The 19,143-nt window shown below is 41.5% G+C and overlaps 1 protein-coding gene across 2 annotated transcripts in view; it reads left to right on the plus strand.

The window, feature by feature from the left end:
- The window catches only part of LOC120539202 (prokineticin receptor 2-like), a 50,826-nt gene that overhangs the window by 20,695 nt on the left and 10,988 nt on the right, over positions 1 to 19,143 (plus strand). For both annotated transcript variants that reach the window (XM_039769054.1, XM_039769055.1), the window contains exon 2: positions 18,052 to 18,567. In XM_039769054.1, the coding sequence (XP_039624988.1) occupies positions 18,116 to 18,567 (452 nt within the window). In that variant the 5' untranslated portion in view covers positions 18,052 to 18,115. The remainder of the gene's footprint in view (positions 1 to 18,051; positions 18,568 to 19,143) is intronic.

A 19,143-nucleotide genomic window follows, 5' to 3' on the forward strand; every position in this document is an offset into this window, starting at 1 on the left:
AGGGAGGACCGAAGAATTCTTCATGCCCTATGACCCGGAAGTCCGTCATAGGAAGAGCGACGGGCTTCCGGGGTGAGAAACATTATTTACCCTGACCCGGAAGGAATAAGGACTTGTGGACTGTTGGGAAGGAACACCTCCGGGTCAGGGAATATAAAAGGACTATGGGAGCTCCCAGACGATGAGCTGAGTTGGGAGGCAGGGTGGCTAAGCGTCTGGGAGTGGAGGATTTGTTATTGGTTATTATTTATTGGAGTATTTGGGAGTAGAGGGTGCTTTGTGCACTTTATTATAAAATAAATATAAGTATTGGACTTTTACCTAGTGTCTGACGTGGTGTCTGAGGGTGCAAGGGTGCGAGAAGCATCTTATTCTGTTACAATATATATATATATACTGCTCAAAAGAATTAAAGGAACACTTTTTAATCAGAGTATAGCATAAAGTCAATGAAACTTAGGGATATTAATCTGGTCAGTTAAGTAGCAGAGGGGGTTGTTAATCAGTTTCAGCTGCTGTGGTGTTAATGAAATTAACAACAGATGCACTAGAGGGGCAACAATGAGATGACCCCCAAAACAGGAATGGTTTAACACGTGGAGGCCACTGACATTTTCCCTCTTCATCTCTTCTGACTTTCTTCACTAGTTTTGCATTTGGCTACAGTCAGTGTCACTACTGGTAGCATGAGGTGATACCTGGACCCTACAGAGGTTGCTCAGGTAGTCCAACTTCTCCAGGATGGCACATCAATACGTGTCATTGCCAGAAGGTTTGCTGTGTCTCCCTGCACAGTCTCAAGGGCATGGAGGAGATTCTAGGAGACAAGCAGTTACTCTAGCAGAGCTGGAGAGGGCCATAGAAGGTCCATAACCCATCAGCAGGACCAGTATCTGCTCCTTTGGGCAAGGAGGAACAGGATGAGCACTTCCAGAGCCCTACAAAATGACCTTCAGCAGGCCACTGGTGTTAATATCTCTGACCAAACAACCAGAAAGACTTCATGAGGGTGACCCAGGGGCCCCATGTCCTCTAATGGGCCCTGAGCTCACTGCCCAGCAGCATGCAGCTCGATTGGCATTCGCCATAGAATACCAGAATTGGCAGATGCACCACTGGTGCCCTGTGCTTTTTACAGATGAGAGCAGGTTCACCCTGAGCACGTGACAGAAGGGTCTGGAGAAGCCATGGAGAACATTATGCTGCCTGTAACATCATTCAGCATGAGCAGTTTGGTGGTGGGTTAATGATTGTCTGGGGAGGCATATCCATGGAGGGTCACACAGACCGCTACAGGCTTGACAAAGGCACCTTGGCTGCCATTAGGTATCAGGATGAAATCCTTGGACCCATTGTCAGACCCTATGCTGGTACAGTGGCTCCTGGTGCACAACAATTCCTGGCCTCATGTGGTGAGAGTATGCAGGCAGTTCCTGGAGGATGAAGGAATTGATACCATTGACTGGCCACCACACTTTCCTGACCTAAATCCAATAGAACACCTCTGGGACATTATGTTTTGGTCCATCCAATGCCACCAGGTTGCACCTCAGACTGTCCAGGAGCTCAGTGATGCCCTGGTCCAGATCTGGGAGGAGATCCCCCACAACACCATCTGTCATCTCATTAGAAGCATGCACCGATGTTGTCAGGCATGTATACAAGAACACAGGGGCCATACAAAGTGCTGCGTACAATTTTGAGTTGCTGCAATAAAATTTTGGCAAAATGGACTAGCCTGCCACATAATGTTTTCACTCTGATTTTTGGGGCGTCTTTGAATTCAGGGCTCTGTAGGTTGATCATTTTCATTTCCATCAAACGATATGGCATCCTTTCGTTCCTAACACATTACCCAGTCTATATCAGTATAGATATCCAGGAGGATTTCTTTTTCCCATTGAGATCTGATGTGTTTTCAAAGTGTTCCTTTAATTTTTTGAGCAGTTTATATATATATATATATATATATATATATATATATATATATATATATATACTGATATTGATATATTTCTGTTTATTTATTTAGCAAGTACTTTTATTTAAAGTGCCTTTTAAATCATGCATCGCAGTAGCTCTTGTAGTTTTCCTGGTATGCACATTTTTCGCAAGTCCAGTTTTTTAAGTGCTCAGGCTTTCTGTATTATCCCAGTGTGGATGAGTGTACCCTGGGATTGATTATAGCTTTCTACTCGATACTGCTGGGACTGCTGGACCCCATCCCTGTGTTGTAATAAGTGGATTAAAAGATGAATTTAAAAAACACCTAGGGGCCTCATGTATAAATGGTGCGTACGCACAGAAATGTTGCGTAAGAATTTTTCCACGTTCAAATAGCGATGTATAAAACCTACACTTGGCGTAAAGCCACGCACTTTTCCACGGTACTTCATACCTTGTCGTACGCAAGTTCTCCGCTCGGTTTTGCAGCCAGGCTTTAAGGTGAAATGCAGCAAAATATGTTTATTAAATTATACAGATAAAACTTTAACTTCATTTAAATAATCTATATTCTTCACTGGGAGTGTCGTGAAAGATAGAATAATTAAACATGTACTACAAAGATATTTCAATGTTCCTTAAACGTTTTGAAGAATCGGCGCTAAGCTTACAGATGGCTTAACTTCTTATACAGAGCTGATTGTGTGGCGATCGGTTACTTGGGGAAAGAAAAGCAATGACTGCAGTGGCGGCTACGCCAATATATATTAAATATAAAACAGAAAGAGAAAATAACAACACAGCTAAAAACGCAGTGACAAATTTCGGCAAAAGTTAAATGCTTGTGTAATGAGCACGAGGCGGCTATGCAGTGTCTGCAACGGACGTGGCCATCCAACCTTGCATAAGCTACCTTACTGACATTGATGGCCGAAGGAGCCACCGATTCTTCCTCTGCCCAGTGCCACCACAAACCTAGAGCCGCCCCTGAGTACTGCTGCAATAAATTATTTCATTGAAGTGAAACACATGTTTAATAACGAGCTTTAACTCCTATCTTCATAAAAATGATATCACATATACATCTCAGTATTTTAGTTATTCAGAGAGCTGTAATATCACGAATGTAATGGATTCTGTGTCCTGTCAGAGGAAGAGAGCCGGTTTAAGAAGCAAGTAGTGATTCACACACACAGAGCACATAGCAGATTACATATAAAATAAACCATTTAACGTGCTACTTTAGTTACGATGTGATTTGAGAAACTGGTTAATTAAACGATTTTAAGATAGAAGTTTATGATGTGAGCTTTCAAGTTTCTCCAACACGCTATGTCACTCGATCAACTTCCTTTTGTTGATTATACCACGGTTTATTTGAACAAATGGTATGTTTTTCCTTTGCCTCTACTTGGTATTCGCTGAAATTCTTATATTTTCCCCCGTGCTTTTCCCATTGTCTTTTCACAGAAGGCTGAGCTTAAGGGCGATTTATATTGATTTGCATATTCAAAGAGGCGTAATTCTGGGAGGAGTTGGGGCATTACATAAAGCACGTGCACGAGCGTTAGTTTTCACGCTAATCGGGATTTATGTAGCGGAAGAACGTGGAAGTTGGAGTACGCACAGATTCCTGCATCTGGATTTTTCTGTGCGTAAGCACATTTCGGCTTTTGTGCTTATGCCATGTTATAGTGAGAGTTTTACGTACGGCCTTATACATGAGGCCCCAGGTGAATAAATACCTATGCAAAGGAATCATTAAAGCTTTAAACCATCAATGGTGTTGCACTTTAGAACAATCTGGACAAGAACAGGCCATTCAGTCCAACAAAGCTTGTCAGTCCTATCCACTTAAGATAAGATGAGATAAGAAAAGGTAGGATTGGTGGCTCTAAGGCTAAGGACCTGCACTGGGGGGCAATCGGAAGGTTGCTGGTTCAAATCCCATAAATGCCAGAAGCGACTCTACTCCATTGGGCCCTTAAGAAAGGCCCTTAACCTGCAATTGCTTTGTTAATCTACATCCAGCCCTGCAAAATGGTCCTTCAACTTGCTGGGAAAAACCTGGGGGTTGGTGGCAGGATTGGCAACCCAGCCACTGTAAAGAACCTCACACTGTTCCAGTGTGGTGCTGAGGTGTCACCTACTGCACACGAGTCCCAGTCTGGGTGGTTTGTTGTGTGGTGGGTGCAGCAATGCGCAGTAAAATCAGCATGTGCTCCCAACCTCCTTGTATAAATAGCTTTACATCCTGTTGAGTTTTGAAAGCCCCTAAAGTCCTGCTGTCTACCACACTACCTGACAACTTATTCCATGTGTCTATATTTCTCTGTGTGAAGAAAAACTTTCTAATGATTTTCAATTTTTGAATGTTGTGTTCAAGTTAATTACAAATCTAGAGTACGTTGAAGTACAGGCGAAAAAAAATGAAATAAAAGTCACAACAGATTTTCGGCAAATAGAATGTTACTAAAGGCTACTGTATGAGGTATCAAGATATTAGGACACGCAAGTTAAAATAAAGCTTGAAATTACTGGTCTTGGCAACACCATGGTGCAGTGCAATGGTAACATTGCTACAGGATACAAGTCCTGGTGCTCCCTACATGGCGTTTGTATGTTTTTCCCACATACGCGTGGGGCTCCTCCTCATCCTAATGTGGATAGATTAGGTGGATTGTTGATGCTAAATTACCCCTGATATGTGTGTGTTTATAATGTTCTTGCTGTCCAGGGGTTGTCCCTGCCTTGTGCCTACTTCTTATATGATAGTCTTCAGTTTCCCGTGACCCTGCTCTGGATAAGAAGATTTGAAAAATGGATGAATAGATGGGTCTGTAGTCCATCCAGAAAACTGGAGATGAAATGTTTGATTCTGGTTGTGATAGATAAACCATGCCACTATTATGGTGCCAGAGCTATTAAGCAGTGAACTCAAATTCAGCTATAATATCAGTTTTGGATGACAAGCAGAGCAATAGACTCTAGCTGCAGACCTCTAGAGCTCCACTCCATTGAGGAGGTTGTCGCTTTCCATTATATGCCAGTGATACCAGTATCCTGAACTGTTTAGTCGTGTGCTGGGTACGGCAATGCACTGTACCAATGTATGCTCCCCAACATGACCTGACCTAATAAAAACTGGTCACACTTAGGTTAAGATTAGGGTTCAGGGAGGTTTATCTCACGCAAGTCAAGTAAACTACATGACAATAACCTGCAATCCAACTGGCTGTCCTGCAGAGGCACTGAATTGCAGAACTACAGAGGTCTGCAGCTGAACCCATCTCAAGCAGAGACTGACCATAGATACCTGGTTGGCACATACATTGGGACAATGGGCTGTACCCATGTGGGATCAGTGTTCCTGGTGTCCCAGGATCTGACCTTAAACAAAAAGAGAAGAAAGAGAGGAATGATCAGTTATGTAAAATTGACAGTTATGTGCAGAGAACATAGAGGAGGATGGGGATATATAAAATTGTACCATTTATCTGACAAATGTTGTGAACAAAAATAAGAGACCTTGCTGTTGCTTGTTCGCATGTTTACTCCTTGACGGCATGTCTGTCACAAAAGTGTTCTCATATGCAGCATTTGAACCTTTTTCATTTAAAATGGAGAGACAAAGAGTGAGCTTCAAATGATAACTTTCCCTCTCTTCTGTTGCTCCAGAGGCTCTTCCTTAATGATGCTAATGTGATGCCATCACAACAATTCGTTTTGAGAAATAAAATCAGTCAAGCACAGTGCTATTATTTCTCTCATGTTTCTCTAGTGTTTTATCCTCTATTGCCTGTTTTGAGCTTTGTGCATTTGTGTTTCAAACTACCATTAACTTGCAAGGAAAATTAACCTTGCAATCCTGGCAAAATATGAGGACATTGTGATGGGAGGTTGTGACATTTGGGATGTGTTGTAGTACTCTGATGGTGTAACTAGGGAGTCCTGCCAGGATGGAGTAGTCAGTTGGACTAACCTTTGGAACAGCAGCTGCTTTAAGGACAAGATGGGAAGGAAGGAGATCCTGTGTATGTTGTCATGGAGTATTTTTTGACCCCCTTGATCCATCATGATCTGGTGTTATGCTTGTTAATTTTGTTTTTCTCATTGTTGGTTATTGTTGTTGTTATGATGATTACATCATGGCATTGGTGGAAACATTTTGTTACTACTGCCAGCATTTCGTGTTGGATTCTTGTGGCCATGGCCATTTTATTTGTAGTTGTGTTTCAAATCATGTGTTCCTAACAATGCCATTTTTGATAGAAGGACACCATCTCTTTAAGAGATGCATCACTCATATTTCTGCGTCTAAAGTATTGATTAATTATTGTTATTCAAAACAAGTCTTTGCAAATCTTAGGTTATTTAAGGAAAGGATCTTTAAACTAAGACCTTGCTTGCCTTTTTGAGTACCAGTTTTGTGGTAATGTTTTAGTATTGATGATCGGTTTTTGCAAGTTTATTTTTGACTTGACCCTGGCTTTTGCTATCAACGATTTTTGGAACTGCTCTTATTATTTCATCACTTGGTTTGCATTTCTTTGACCTGTTGGTCTTGTTGTGGTCACAATAGTGTAAACAATTATTATAAACATTTTGAAATATAATTTTATTGTCACATATTGCAGGGCATATGCTCATAAATATGTGGATTTTAATGCATAGCCAGCATAGTTTCTGAACTAAATTTTCCATTACAGAATCACAGGAAGGGGCACCCCATCTCCGCTTCACCAAAAAAGCAGGAAACCAGCCCTTGTATGGACACTAGGCCAGCACCAGACACACTGCCAAACACACTCTCCCTCACTCAATCATTCATTCATTTTCTGAAATTTTAAATTCATTGCAAAGCCATTGGGAGGATCAGGCAGCTTCTGACAGTAACATGAACAAGATTGGAGACAGCACAAGCTAGGAAGTCATTTTGCTAGAGCACACTATCTCATAAACACTTGGCCATTTATATCAGGCCAATTTACAGTCACCAAAGGGCCTCACGTCCTTGGGAGGAAGGAAGAAACATGCACATCCAGAGAACACTTTCACAGACTCATGAAGGTCATGTAAACTTCACACAGAGAGTGCTCAGCTGGGAACTAAACCAGGGTTTCTGTAACTGTACTATTTAAAGTATAAGAAACACAATTAAGACATAAGACAATATGTAAAATTTACATACTACATGTACTGTTTTTTTAATGAATTGCCTTCGGGAGGTTCCTAATCACGCTAATATAACCAAATGATAATAGTATGTATATTACATTAGGCCCAAACTACGGCTGTTTTGCATCCTAGATGAAACAAAATTCCATTCCACACAAATCCAGTAGAAAGTTAACTGGTTTGGCCCATGGTACTCAGGAAAAGGCAAAGCTGACTCTGCTAGCAGCCATACCCTGCCTGGTCACCTTATAATGTACTGCAATTCAGGCTAATGTTCATTATTTTACAGACAGATTTGAAGGTTCTGATGCCAGGTTTTCTACAGTCGGCCATCTAATCCAGGGGTTCTAAAATGTTATTTTGCCAAAATGTTGATCAAGGCTACTACTAATATAAACCAAATTTTTCAAAGTGGAGCCTAATCTTGAACCTTGGTTATTGCTAACAGTAGTCGCACAGCATGTGTATGGATAATTGATCAAAAAATCAATGTTGTTTTTAAAATTTCTTAACTATGCTATTTCCTGCCTGCTTATATTCTGCACACATCAGTAATTTCATTCAAGACAAAGTCATTTGCATTCAATTTCTAAAATATATTGTAGATTCAGAGAGCATTTGGACTCCTTCTCTTTCTACACACCATATTCCATTATAGATTTGATTTTAAATAGATACATTTGCTTTTATCATCCATCGGTCTATGCTCAATGACCCATAACGACAGTGAAAACATGTTTTCAGAAAAGTTTTAAAATGTATTAAGAAACAAAAACTAAAATATCTTACTCCTATAAGTATTCAGACCTTTAATTCTGTACTTTGTAGAAGTCTATTTGGCAGCAAATACAGCTTGGAGTCTTCTTGAGTAGGTCTCTACAATCTTTGCACAAATGGATTTGGACAGTTTCTCCTAATCTTCTTGACAGATCCTGTCAAACTTCATCAGATTGGATGGGAAGCTCCTGTAAACTACAGGGAGTGCAGAATTATTAGGCAAGTTGTATTTTTGAGGATTAATTTTAATATGGAACAAACACAGTGCTATCAGTCAATCCAAAATGTTAATAAACCTGAAACCTGAATGTTTCACAACGGAAATGTGAGTGTGAACATCATCAGGGGAATACATATGTGCGCACAATTATTAGCCAACTATGTGTGTGCAGATTTATTATGCAACTAAAGGAAAAATGAAACTTTCCCATCTCACTTGTTTATTTTCATCTGTTATAGTGAGAATAATAAACAAACACCTCAAAATTTACAAATAAACATCTCTGACATTTCAAAAAAAATAAATCAATCAATCAATGACCAATATAGACACCCTTCTTTCCAATAACAGTCATAAGCCTTTCCATTCATGGAGTCTGTCAGTTTCTTGATCTGTTGACGATCAGCTTTTTGTGGAGCAGTGACTACAGCCTCCCAGACACTCTTCAGAGAGGTGTATTGTTTTTCTCCCCCGTAAATCTAGCGTTTAAGAAGTGCCCACAAGTTCTCGATAGGGTTTAGGTCAGATGAGGAAGGGGGGTCATGTCATTATTCCTTCATCTTTAAGGCCTTTACTGGCTGGCCACGCAGTGGAGAACTTCGATGCAAGTGATGGAGCATTGGCCTGCATAAAAATCATGGTCTTTTTCCTGTATCACTGTTTGAAGAAAGTGTCTTCGAAAAACTGGCAGTAGGTTTGGGAGTTGATTTTGAGTTCATCTTCAATGCAAAAGGTCCAACTAGCTCATCTTTAAAAATACCAGCTCATACCAGTACCCCACCTCCACGTTGGAGTGGAGCTCTGTGCCCATTACTGATCCACAGGTCCATCCATCTGGTCCATCAACAGTCACTCTCATCTCATCGGTCCATAAAACCTTTGAAAAAAATCTGTCTTCAGATATTTCTTGGCCCAGTTTTGGCGTTTCAACTTATGTTTCTTGTTCAGTGGTGGTTGGGTTTCAGCCCTCCTTACCTTGGCCATTTCTTTGAGCACTGAACACCTTGTACTTCTGGGCACTCCAGGTAGGTTGCAGCTCTGGAATATGAAAGTACTGGAGGATAATGGGTTCCTGGTAGCTTCACGTTTGATTCTTCTCAAATCTTTGGCAGCTAATTTGCGTCTTTTGTTCTCAACACGTTTCTTGCGACCCTGTTGACTATTTGCAACAAAATGTTTGATGGTTCTGTGATCACACACCAATATCTTAGCAATTCCAAAAGTGCTGCATCCCTCTGAAAGACTTTTTACAATTTTTGACTTTTCAGAGTCAGTTAAATCTCTTTTTTGGCCCATTTTGCCTGAGGAAAACTAGCTGCCTAATAATTCTGCACACCTTGATACAGGGTGTTGATCTCCTTAGGCCACACCCTCCCTCATTACACAAATACACATCACCTGACGTGCTTAAATCCAATAAGCATTCAAGTTAATACAGCTTGGAGTTGGAATATACGCATTAAAAATGATGATATGGCCAAAATACTCACTTGCCTAATAATTGTGCACACAGTGTATCATCTTTATCTCTCCACAAATGTTCTGTGGGTTTTAAATGTGGGCTTTGGCTACACCATTCAAACATAGTCATGGACTTGTCTTGAAGCCACTCCAGTTTTTTCATCATGGATGTATGTTTTGGGTGATTGTCATGCTAAATGGGAAGCTATTGCCCCAGTCTGATGTGGCATGCAGTCTGGAACAGGTTAGCTTCAGGGACCTCTCTGTACACTCTGTGTGCATTCATACTTATCTCATTTAGCGATGGTATTAGGTACACCACCTTCTAGAGAGATTTTGCTTGGAGTTCTGCCCAAAGAATTCAATTTGTATCTCATCAAAACAGACATTTTTTCCTCATGTTCTCAGAGTTGTTTAAATTTCTTTTGCTAAACTCCAAGGAGAAGTTAGGCACTCTGCCATAAACGCCTGATTGACTGAGTGCAGCTGAGATGGGTTGACCTTCCGAGAGGTTCTCCCATCTTAGCAGAGGACATCTGAAACTCTGTTTGAGTGATCACCTCCCCGATGAAGACTCTTCTTGCCAACTCTAGGAAGAGCCCTGGTGGTTCCAACCTTCTCCCATTCCACACCTTATTAAGGCCGCTGTGGTCCTGGGGAAACACTCAAAACGTTACAAATGGTTTTATACTCTTGTCTTGATCTAAGCCTCATCACAATTTGATTGCAGGGGTCTACAGAGGATTCCTTGGACTTTGTGGCTTGGTTTTTGTCCTGACTTGCAGTGTAAACTGTGGGACCTTTATATGCACAGGCATGTGCCTTTCTAAACGATGTCCAATCGTGTCAATGTGTCGCAGGTGGAAAATGAAGTTTTAGTCACATTTCAATAATAATTAAAGCAAACATGATGCGCCTGACCACAATTTAGATAGTCACAGAAAATACTTCTGTAAACGGGAGATTTAAATTATTTGATTTTAATACATTTGCAAACCTTTCAGAAAACATGGTTTGTAAGTGTAGATTGAAGGGCAAAAATATCAGATTGATTTATTTAAAAGTAAATACACACCTTGGCAATGTGTGCAGAAAGTGAAGAGTTCTGAAGTTATTTGCTTTAAAATCTATTTATACAGTATCCATGTGTTAACTTTTAAGGGCATTGAACATCCATCCATCCATCCATTTTCTAACCCGCTGAATCCGAATACAGGGTCACGGGGGTCTGCTGGAGCCAATCCCAGCCAACACAGGACACAAGGCAGGAACCAATCCTGGGCAGGGTGCCAACCCACCGCAGGACACACACACAAACACACCAAGCACACACTATGGCCAATTTAGAATCGCCAATCCACCTAACTTGCATGTCTTTGGATTGTGGGAGGAAACCAGAGTGCCCGGAGGAAACCCACGCAGACACAGGGAGAACATGCAAACTCCACGCAGGGAGGACCGGAAGTGAACCGGGTCTCCTAACTGCGAGGCAGCAGCGCTATCACTGCGCCACCGTGCCGCCCGGCATTGAACATAAATTGTAAAAAAAACAACAAACAATGTGGTTTATTAACTTTTACAACCACAGAGCTTTAATTGCTTTATGTTGCAAAGTATAATTTTACTTCATGACCTTCCATTGATATGTTTATGAAACGGGTGGGCATGGATGCACATGTCCCCTTTGTGGAAAGCGTGGTCTTGGTATTGCTGACACAATTCTTTAATTTTTTCTGTCAGATTTTCCAATGTCATACACACATCATTCTCCACTTGAATTTGCGCCTTGTACTTGTTTTTGATTATTTTCAGAATGGAAAATCTTGGGGCGCAGTGGTAGCGCTGCTGCCTCGCAGTTAGGTGACCCGGGTTCGCTTCCCGGGTCCTCCCTGCGTGGAGTTTGCATGTTCTCCCCGTGTCTGCGTGGGTTTCCTCCGGGTACTCTGGTTTCCTCCCACAGTCCAAAGACATGCAGGTTAGGTGGATTGGCGACTCTAAATTGGCCCTAGTGTGTGCTTGGTGTGTGGGTGTGTTTGTGTGTGTCCTGCAGTGGGTTGGCACCCTGCCCAGGATTGGTTCCTGCCTTGTGCCCTGTGTTGGCTGGGATTGGCTCCAGCAGACCCCCGTGACCCTGTGTTCGGATTCAGCGGGTTGGATAATGGATGGATGGATGGAAAATCTTGGTTCACAAAGTAAGTTGTGCCAAATGGAAGGGGGCTTTTAATAACCTTATCGGCCTAATCAGACAGAGTGTGAAACTCATTCTTTGCAGATTCCCAGTACATATGACATGGAATATTACTGAATTTAGTTTCAGCTCTGCTGTGTTTGACACATCAAAGATATTCTCTTGGAATTGTATTATATCAACTGTCACCAACCCCTGGAGCAAAGGGGTCCCTGATCCAACTGTGATGTGCATTTTCTAAGTGTGGAAAATAATCTCAGAAATATTTCTGCAAATGAGCAAGGTTTGAGAGCACAAACGATGAGTTGATGTCTAACCCTGGGCTTCTAACCAGCAACTCTTGATGAAGGAGTGGAAACATCAACCAAACAAAAGTGCTTGTCCAGAGAGTAATTTTTGTGGAAAGACACATACTTTGTCCTGAATATTTAATATACTATATTGTGTCATGGTCTTACAAACTCAGACTAAGTGCATTTACTGTAGCTATTAGAAAATGTCCAATAAATATAAAAACTTATGTTTCCAAGGTGCATCAGCAAAGCCTTTTGCAAGATGATGATTTTTAGACAGGAGGAATGCTGCCATCTCCTCTCTCAACTCACTGACCTGGCTGACAACCGCCACTCTTGGTAGCCAGCGTACACTAAAGTGATACAAAACTGAGAAAATAGTTTTTGATTAAGAGGTCGGCTTTTAATAAAGTTTTCTATGCTAACAACATCCTACAGGCATGAAAAACTCCATCATCAACCTGTTTTGCCACAAGTGTGTCTCATACAATGTGTGGGGCATTAGGACCGGTTTTCCATAGTAGGATCTTGACTTTACTTAATCCCCCAGTCATCGCTGTGGCCCACTCAGTGAGACCAGTCAATGCTATTTTTGATTCAACAGTACTGTATGACAAAGTGGAAATTGCCCACTTTGCTAGGTATTTACTTGCACAGTGGTACCGCGCATTACCAAATTTCAGTTAAAGAAGCCTTTAACTTGAAGCGTTCGTATTTATATGGTTATAAGGAAGTGCGCTTACCATTTGTGTGTTGATGGCGCTCCCGAGGGAACGCTGGGCCGTCTAGCGGGTGAGCGCTGTGAGGCTGGGCACACGTGGAGCCGGTATAATGGCCAGTGCGGGCTCTTCCGCATGTGTTCAATTTTATGGGTTGGTGTCCTTGCAGCCTGCCCAGCGCAGGCGGTTTAAGGTGCGGCGCGCCTGAAATAAAAAGTCAGCGTTTGCTGATGTAAACAGGACTGAGTCAGAGATGGGGATTCCGTATTGTAAATAAGTGAATTTACTTATTGGTGAGTCGGCCACTTGTAGGCTATGCTTGATGCCAGCATAGCCTTTGGACCTCTTGGCGAATTTATACGCGCGCGTAACCGGTAGGGGTACAAGTTTAAGTAAAACGTTGCTCGTGGCGTGAACGTGCTAGCGTCTACCGGGATAGGTGCGTAAGGTAGATACTCGGTAGACCAGGGGTCCTCAATCACAGTCCTGCAGGGCCGCAGTGGCTGCAGGTTTTTGTTCTAACCCAGTTGCTTAATAAGAAAGCAATTCTTGCCAATAATTTTGATTTCATGGCTTGTTAGTGCTTTAACTCTGCCATGTCAGGTAATTCTCATATCCTAGATATTTTTCCCCTTTCTAAGGATAACATCCAAATAATTTGTAGGATAAAATGGATGATTAATTTTCAGTCCTTCACTTTTTGTCTCTTCACTTTCCTTCAAAGTATTTAATTAAACCCCATAGTGCATAATAAATAATACCTATGTAAATAGTAACAAGCTAAATGGAGAAATGCTGGTTTCTTTTGCCATTTGCATGTCATTGCTAATTAGGAGCAATTAAAAACCAAGAATACACCTGTTTAAGATTAAATTAAGCAATAAGGTTCAAACTTTTAATGAGTGAGACCACTAAAGTGAAGCAGAAGTGTTACTTGAGCAATAGGTGCTTCTTATTAAGCAATTGGGTTGGAGCAAAAACCTGCAGCCACTGCGGCCCTCCAGGACCGTGATTGAGGACCCCTGCGGTTGACGGGTTGGCAGATTGAGTAGCATCCACTTGCAGAGCCACAGCAAATCTTGTCGGTTATACTTAAGGAGTTGCTGGCCAATAGGGGTGGTCAGTGGACCTAAAGGCGAGGTAGGGTTAAGCAATGCTGAGCAATTGGAGGAGCAGTTGGGAATTTTGTCGGCTTTGTACATTTTCTTTTGTACAAATAAACTGCTCAAAAAATTTAAAGGAACACTTTGAAAACACATCAGATCTCAATGGGAAAAAGAAATCCTCCTGGATATCTATACTGATATAGACTGGGTAATGTGGGTAATGTGTTAGGAACGAAAGGATGCCACATCGTTTGATGGAAATGAAAATGATCAACCTACAGAGCCCTGAATTCAAAGACGCCCCAAAAATCAGAGTGAAAAAATTATGTGGCAGGCTAGTCCATTTTGCCAAATTTTAATTGCAGCAACTCAAAATTGTACGCAGCACTTTGTATGGCCCCTGTGTTCTTGTATACATGCCTGACAACATTGGTGCATGCTTCTAATGAGATGACAGATGGTGTTGTGGGGGATCTCCTCCCAGATCTGGACCAGGGCATCACTGAGCTCCTGGACAGTCTGAGGTGCAACCTGGTGGCATTGGATGGACCAAAACATAATGTCCCAGAGGTGTTCTATTGGATTTAGGTCAGGAAAGTGTGGTGGCCAGTCAATGGTATCAATTCCTTCATCCTCCAGGAACTGCCTGCATACTCTCACCACATGAGGCCAGGAATTGTCGTGCACCAGGAGCCACTGTACCAGCATAGGGTCTGACAATGGGTCCAAGGATTTCATCCTGATACCTAATGGCAGCCAAGGTGCCTTTGTCAAGCCTGTAGCGGTCTGTGTGACCCTCCATGGATATGCCTCCCCAGGCAATCATTAACCCACCACCAAACTGCTCATGCTGAATGATGTTACAGGCAGCATAATGTTCTCCATGGCTTCTCCAGACCCTTTCACTTCTGTCACGTGCTCAGGGTGAACCTGCTCTCATCTGTAAAAGCACAGGGCACCAGTGGTGCATCTGCCAATTCTGGTATTCTATGGCGAATGCCAATCGAGCTGCATGCTGCTGGGCAGTGAGCTCAGGGCCATTAGAGGACATGGGGCCCTTGGGTCACCCTCATGAAGTCTTTCTGGTTGTTTGGTCAGAGACATTCACACCAGTGGCCTGCTGGAGGTCATTTTGTAGGGCTCTGGTAGTGCTCATCCTGTTCCTCCTTGCCCAAAGGAGCAGATACTGGTCCTGCTGATGGGTTATGGACCTTCTATGGCCCTCTCCAGCTCTCCTAGAGTAACTGCTTGTCTCCTAGAATCTCCTCCATGCCCTTGAGACTGTGCAGGGAGACACAGCAAACCTTCTGGCAATGACACGTATTGATGTGCCATCCTGGAGAAGTTGGACTACCTGTGCAACCTCTGTAGGGTCCAGGTATCTCCTCATGCTACCAGTAGTGACACTGACTGTAGCCAAATGCAAAACTAGTGAAGAAACAGTCAGAAAAGATGAGGAGGGAAAAATGTCAGTGGCCTCCACCTGTTAAACCATTCCTGTTTTGGGGGTCATCTCATTGTTGCCCCTCTAGTGCATCTGTTGTTAATTTCATTAACAGCACAGCAGCTGAAACTGATTAACAACCCCCTCTGCTACTTAACTGACCAGATTAATATCCCATAAGTTTCATTGACTTTATGCTATACTCTGATTAAAAAGTGTTCCTTTAATTCTTTTGAGCAGTATAGTTATATATCTCCAAGTGATAATTTTTGGTGGAGGTATATATACTTATTTGGTGTTGGGATAGTTATTGCTTTGGGGATTGGTGCAATTGTTTTTCTTTTTGTATATACACACTCTTGTTTTGTTCTTGTGCATTTTTTTCATTTCCTGTTGGAGGAACTTCTTGAGCCAGAGATAAAGGAAGACTACCTTCATTGTTGGAGTGTGTGTTTAGTTTTTGCAGGAGTACACTGTTTTTGTAAATACACCATATTTTTCCTTTTTTTGTCTTTATTTATTTCTGAAGAAGTGTCAGTGCCGAAGGACTGTGCCTCAAAGCTTACCTGACACTACTACATTTTGGTTGTATAGCACTCTTGTAAATAAACTTGCATCATTCACCCTTCAATTTTTGTCTGTGTCTCATCTCTGCACTGATCCTGTTCAGTTCATAAACTATCAGATGTCCAGAGTGTAGGCTGGGGCCACTTTCCCAGTACATGGGATATCACAAACACACGGATTTTTAAGACTGCAGATTTACCAGGGGTGCAGAAAGCTAGCTGCACATACGCATTACAAAGTGAATGGCTGAACTACAGCTCTATGAACACTTTGGTCAGCTCTACACTTCATCTGATAACAAGGGTGTAAATCAGAGTTAAGCTTGCACCTCTGCAGAGACTCCTTTAGACAACAAGGCATCCAAAAGGAGTTTCATTTTAGGATTATAACTGCAATCTCAACTCTGACTGGATATTATTGAGAAAATATTGCAAATCTAACCAGAATGTACATTATTCTAATCACCAGAGGTTACACTTTCTTTCAAAACTCGGTTCATTTATCTTTTCCACTCTCTTTTGGGTAGCTGAAAGCTGTCAATATGTTCTCTTTTGGGTTGAGAAGGCGCCCACTCTCTGATGAGCAAAATGCCCATAAACTTTCTTTGGCCTAGAAGCTATACTCTTTGGAGTGGGAAGCCCTGAACTAGCTCTAAGATCAATTCTGCCAAGATTAGCTTGGTGCCAGTGACAGAGCCCTGTCTGAGAGGACAGGGAAGCAGCATCACTGCAAGAAGGGAACTTCAGCCCCTACATTCTTATGCCAGACAGAGCTTTTCCCTTTGACAATGCAGAGGATACGGCAAAGAGCAAGCTGAGGAAGGCAAGATCCCACAGCATCACAGGCTGAGGAACATGTAGCAAAAGCCAAGAGTGCAGTCCAACACAAGAAGAGTCCTCCACTTGAATCTGGACCATCAACATACAATGCCACACAGCACTGGACATCATTCTTAAAGCCTTGGTATAGCAAAACGGTTTATGCCAAGATAAATTAGAACTCTAACTATACAGTAAACAATCACCCTCTTCTGTGTTAAATATTTGTCTGCCTCTCCTGTCTGGTGTTCTGTCAATGGAGCATCAGACCCATCATTAAGAAATGTTTTATTAGTCACCAGTGTTGTGTAGATCTGGAAGTCAGCAATGTCAGCACCTCCACCTCCTCTTTGTCTTTTCTTCTTCAGTCTGGCTGTGGACCATTGTCCTACTAGATTTATCTCCCAGGTCCCATTTAGTGATCTCCTATGATTCGTATATTACTGTTCCTCACAAATTAGGAGTGGAGAGATTGGCACTAGGTATGTGTTTTTAACTTTATATTTGCATATATCATATGTCATCATATATTTCATTTATTTTCTTCAATAGCATTTTTATCACAAAAACAAGAAGCCAAAAATGATGCTTGCAGTGCCTTCTCAGGGATGGATGTCAGCAGCTTGAAAGCTGTCGACTACCAGCTGAGCTTCTCTTCCTTCCTTTGAAAGAAAAAATCCATGTCCTTCCTGATTGACGAGCGTGTTATTAGTGCAAGCGTCTGAAAAGTTTCAGTGGCTTTAAACACTTGATTGAGAGTATTTCAAGACAGAGAGCACACTTTGACACTACATGTCCATCCTTCCTTTTACCTGCAGTGAAGCTGTACTTAATGTACGTAGGGTGATATTTTCGACATTTAGTTACAAATTTCTCTCTCTCGCCTTATCAGGGACTTTCAATAATTTGTTCATGATTTCCCCAAATGCAATCTTTAAAACTGAATTTTTTGCTTTTTTAAAACATCAACTTTTCCAGTGTTGCAGCAAACAAACTCTCAAATGGGCTCTGGCAGCTCCAGTTTGAAAGTCATTGCTCTGGTTTAAGTTCATATTCTAAGGCAAGAATTAATCATAAGATATTGAAAAGAAAGGGATTGTGATATTATAATAATGGTATCATCAAGTCTCCACAAATACACACGTTCTTATAGAAATTTTGCTTATTCAAAAATTAACCTAAAGTGTGGTTAATTCTTATACCTCAATTAAAGTTCTTACTTCATTTTGATATGATATATTAATATTTTTATTATGAAGATTACCATTGAATGTGGTTTAAATTAAATTTGAATATAGGACTATATTAATTTAAGTGTTTCTTTTTTTCATTTCAGAGAGCTGATATTGCACAAAGAGACGAGTGCCATTCAAGGAAAGTGAATAGAGTGCGCAAGCACAATGGATGACCCATGTGCAGTTTTGTCAGATTATTTTGACCTGCCTTTGTCAAATTCAAACTATTCTTCTTGGAATCAAAGCTGTGATTATACAAGCCTGTTGTGGGCTGGACAACGTGTGGAGACAGGTGACCGAGCCTATTTCACTGCCCGGGTGTTCATTGGCATGTCTCTCGCCTGCATTATGCTCACCTGCGGTGTGGGCAATTTCCTCTTTATTGTTCTCCTGATCCGCTGCAGCAAGCTACGCACTGTCACAAATTTGCTTATCGCAAACCTGGCTGTGTCTGACTTGATAGTTGCAGTTATTTGCTGCCCTTTTGAAATGGACTATTATGTGGTGAAAGAGTTGTCCTGGAGCTTTGGTCAGCTGCTCTGTTCTTCAGTCAACTATTTGCGAACTGTGTCTCTCTACGTGTCTACAAATGCATTACTGGCCATTGCTGTTGACAGGTTAGTGGGAATCTGTGGCATTGTGTATTTCAGCCTGCTGCCCAGTTGATGGTTGAACTGAGATTTAAATATTCTAAAGAGTTACTTTATAGTTCAGAACTGAAATAAGATAAAACAAATAATGTAAGTGGCTTCTGCAGATACTGTAATTATCACTTTAAGGATATTCCAGAATTACACTAATTGTATACACCCAGTTTAATGATGATAAACAAAGTACACAGCAATGACTGACATTCATTAATGGTTCTCCGCCATCATTCCATGTGCACCTCACAACTTTATTACCATCAGCGTCCTTCACATACTTGTATTATTTATTCCTACAGTCTTCTATTACACTTCATACTTCAGTATCCAGACTTGTAGCAGAGAATCTTAAATGGCTCAAAGTGCACTGGATAAATACAGATTGGACACTTGTCAATCTAAAAAAATATAAAATTATTGACTCAGTTTTCATGTAACATGTCTTTTTTTTCTAAAGACAGAGAGACACAACCACACAGTCTGTTATTATTATGGTGTACAATTAATATAATATAGACTAGCAACTTGGTGCGCGCTACGCTGCGC

This window comes from Polypterus senegalus, chromosome 11 (genome assembly GCF_016835505.1).
Source record: "Polypterus senegalus isolate Bchr_013 chromosome 11, ASM1683550v1, whole genome shotgun sequence".
NCBI classification, from domain to species: domain Eukaryota; kingdom Metazoa; phylum Chordata; class Cladistia; order Polypteriformes; family Polypteridae; genus Polypterus; species Polypterus senegalus.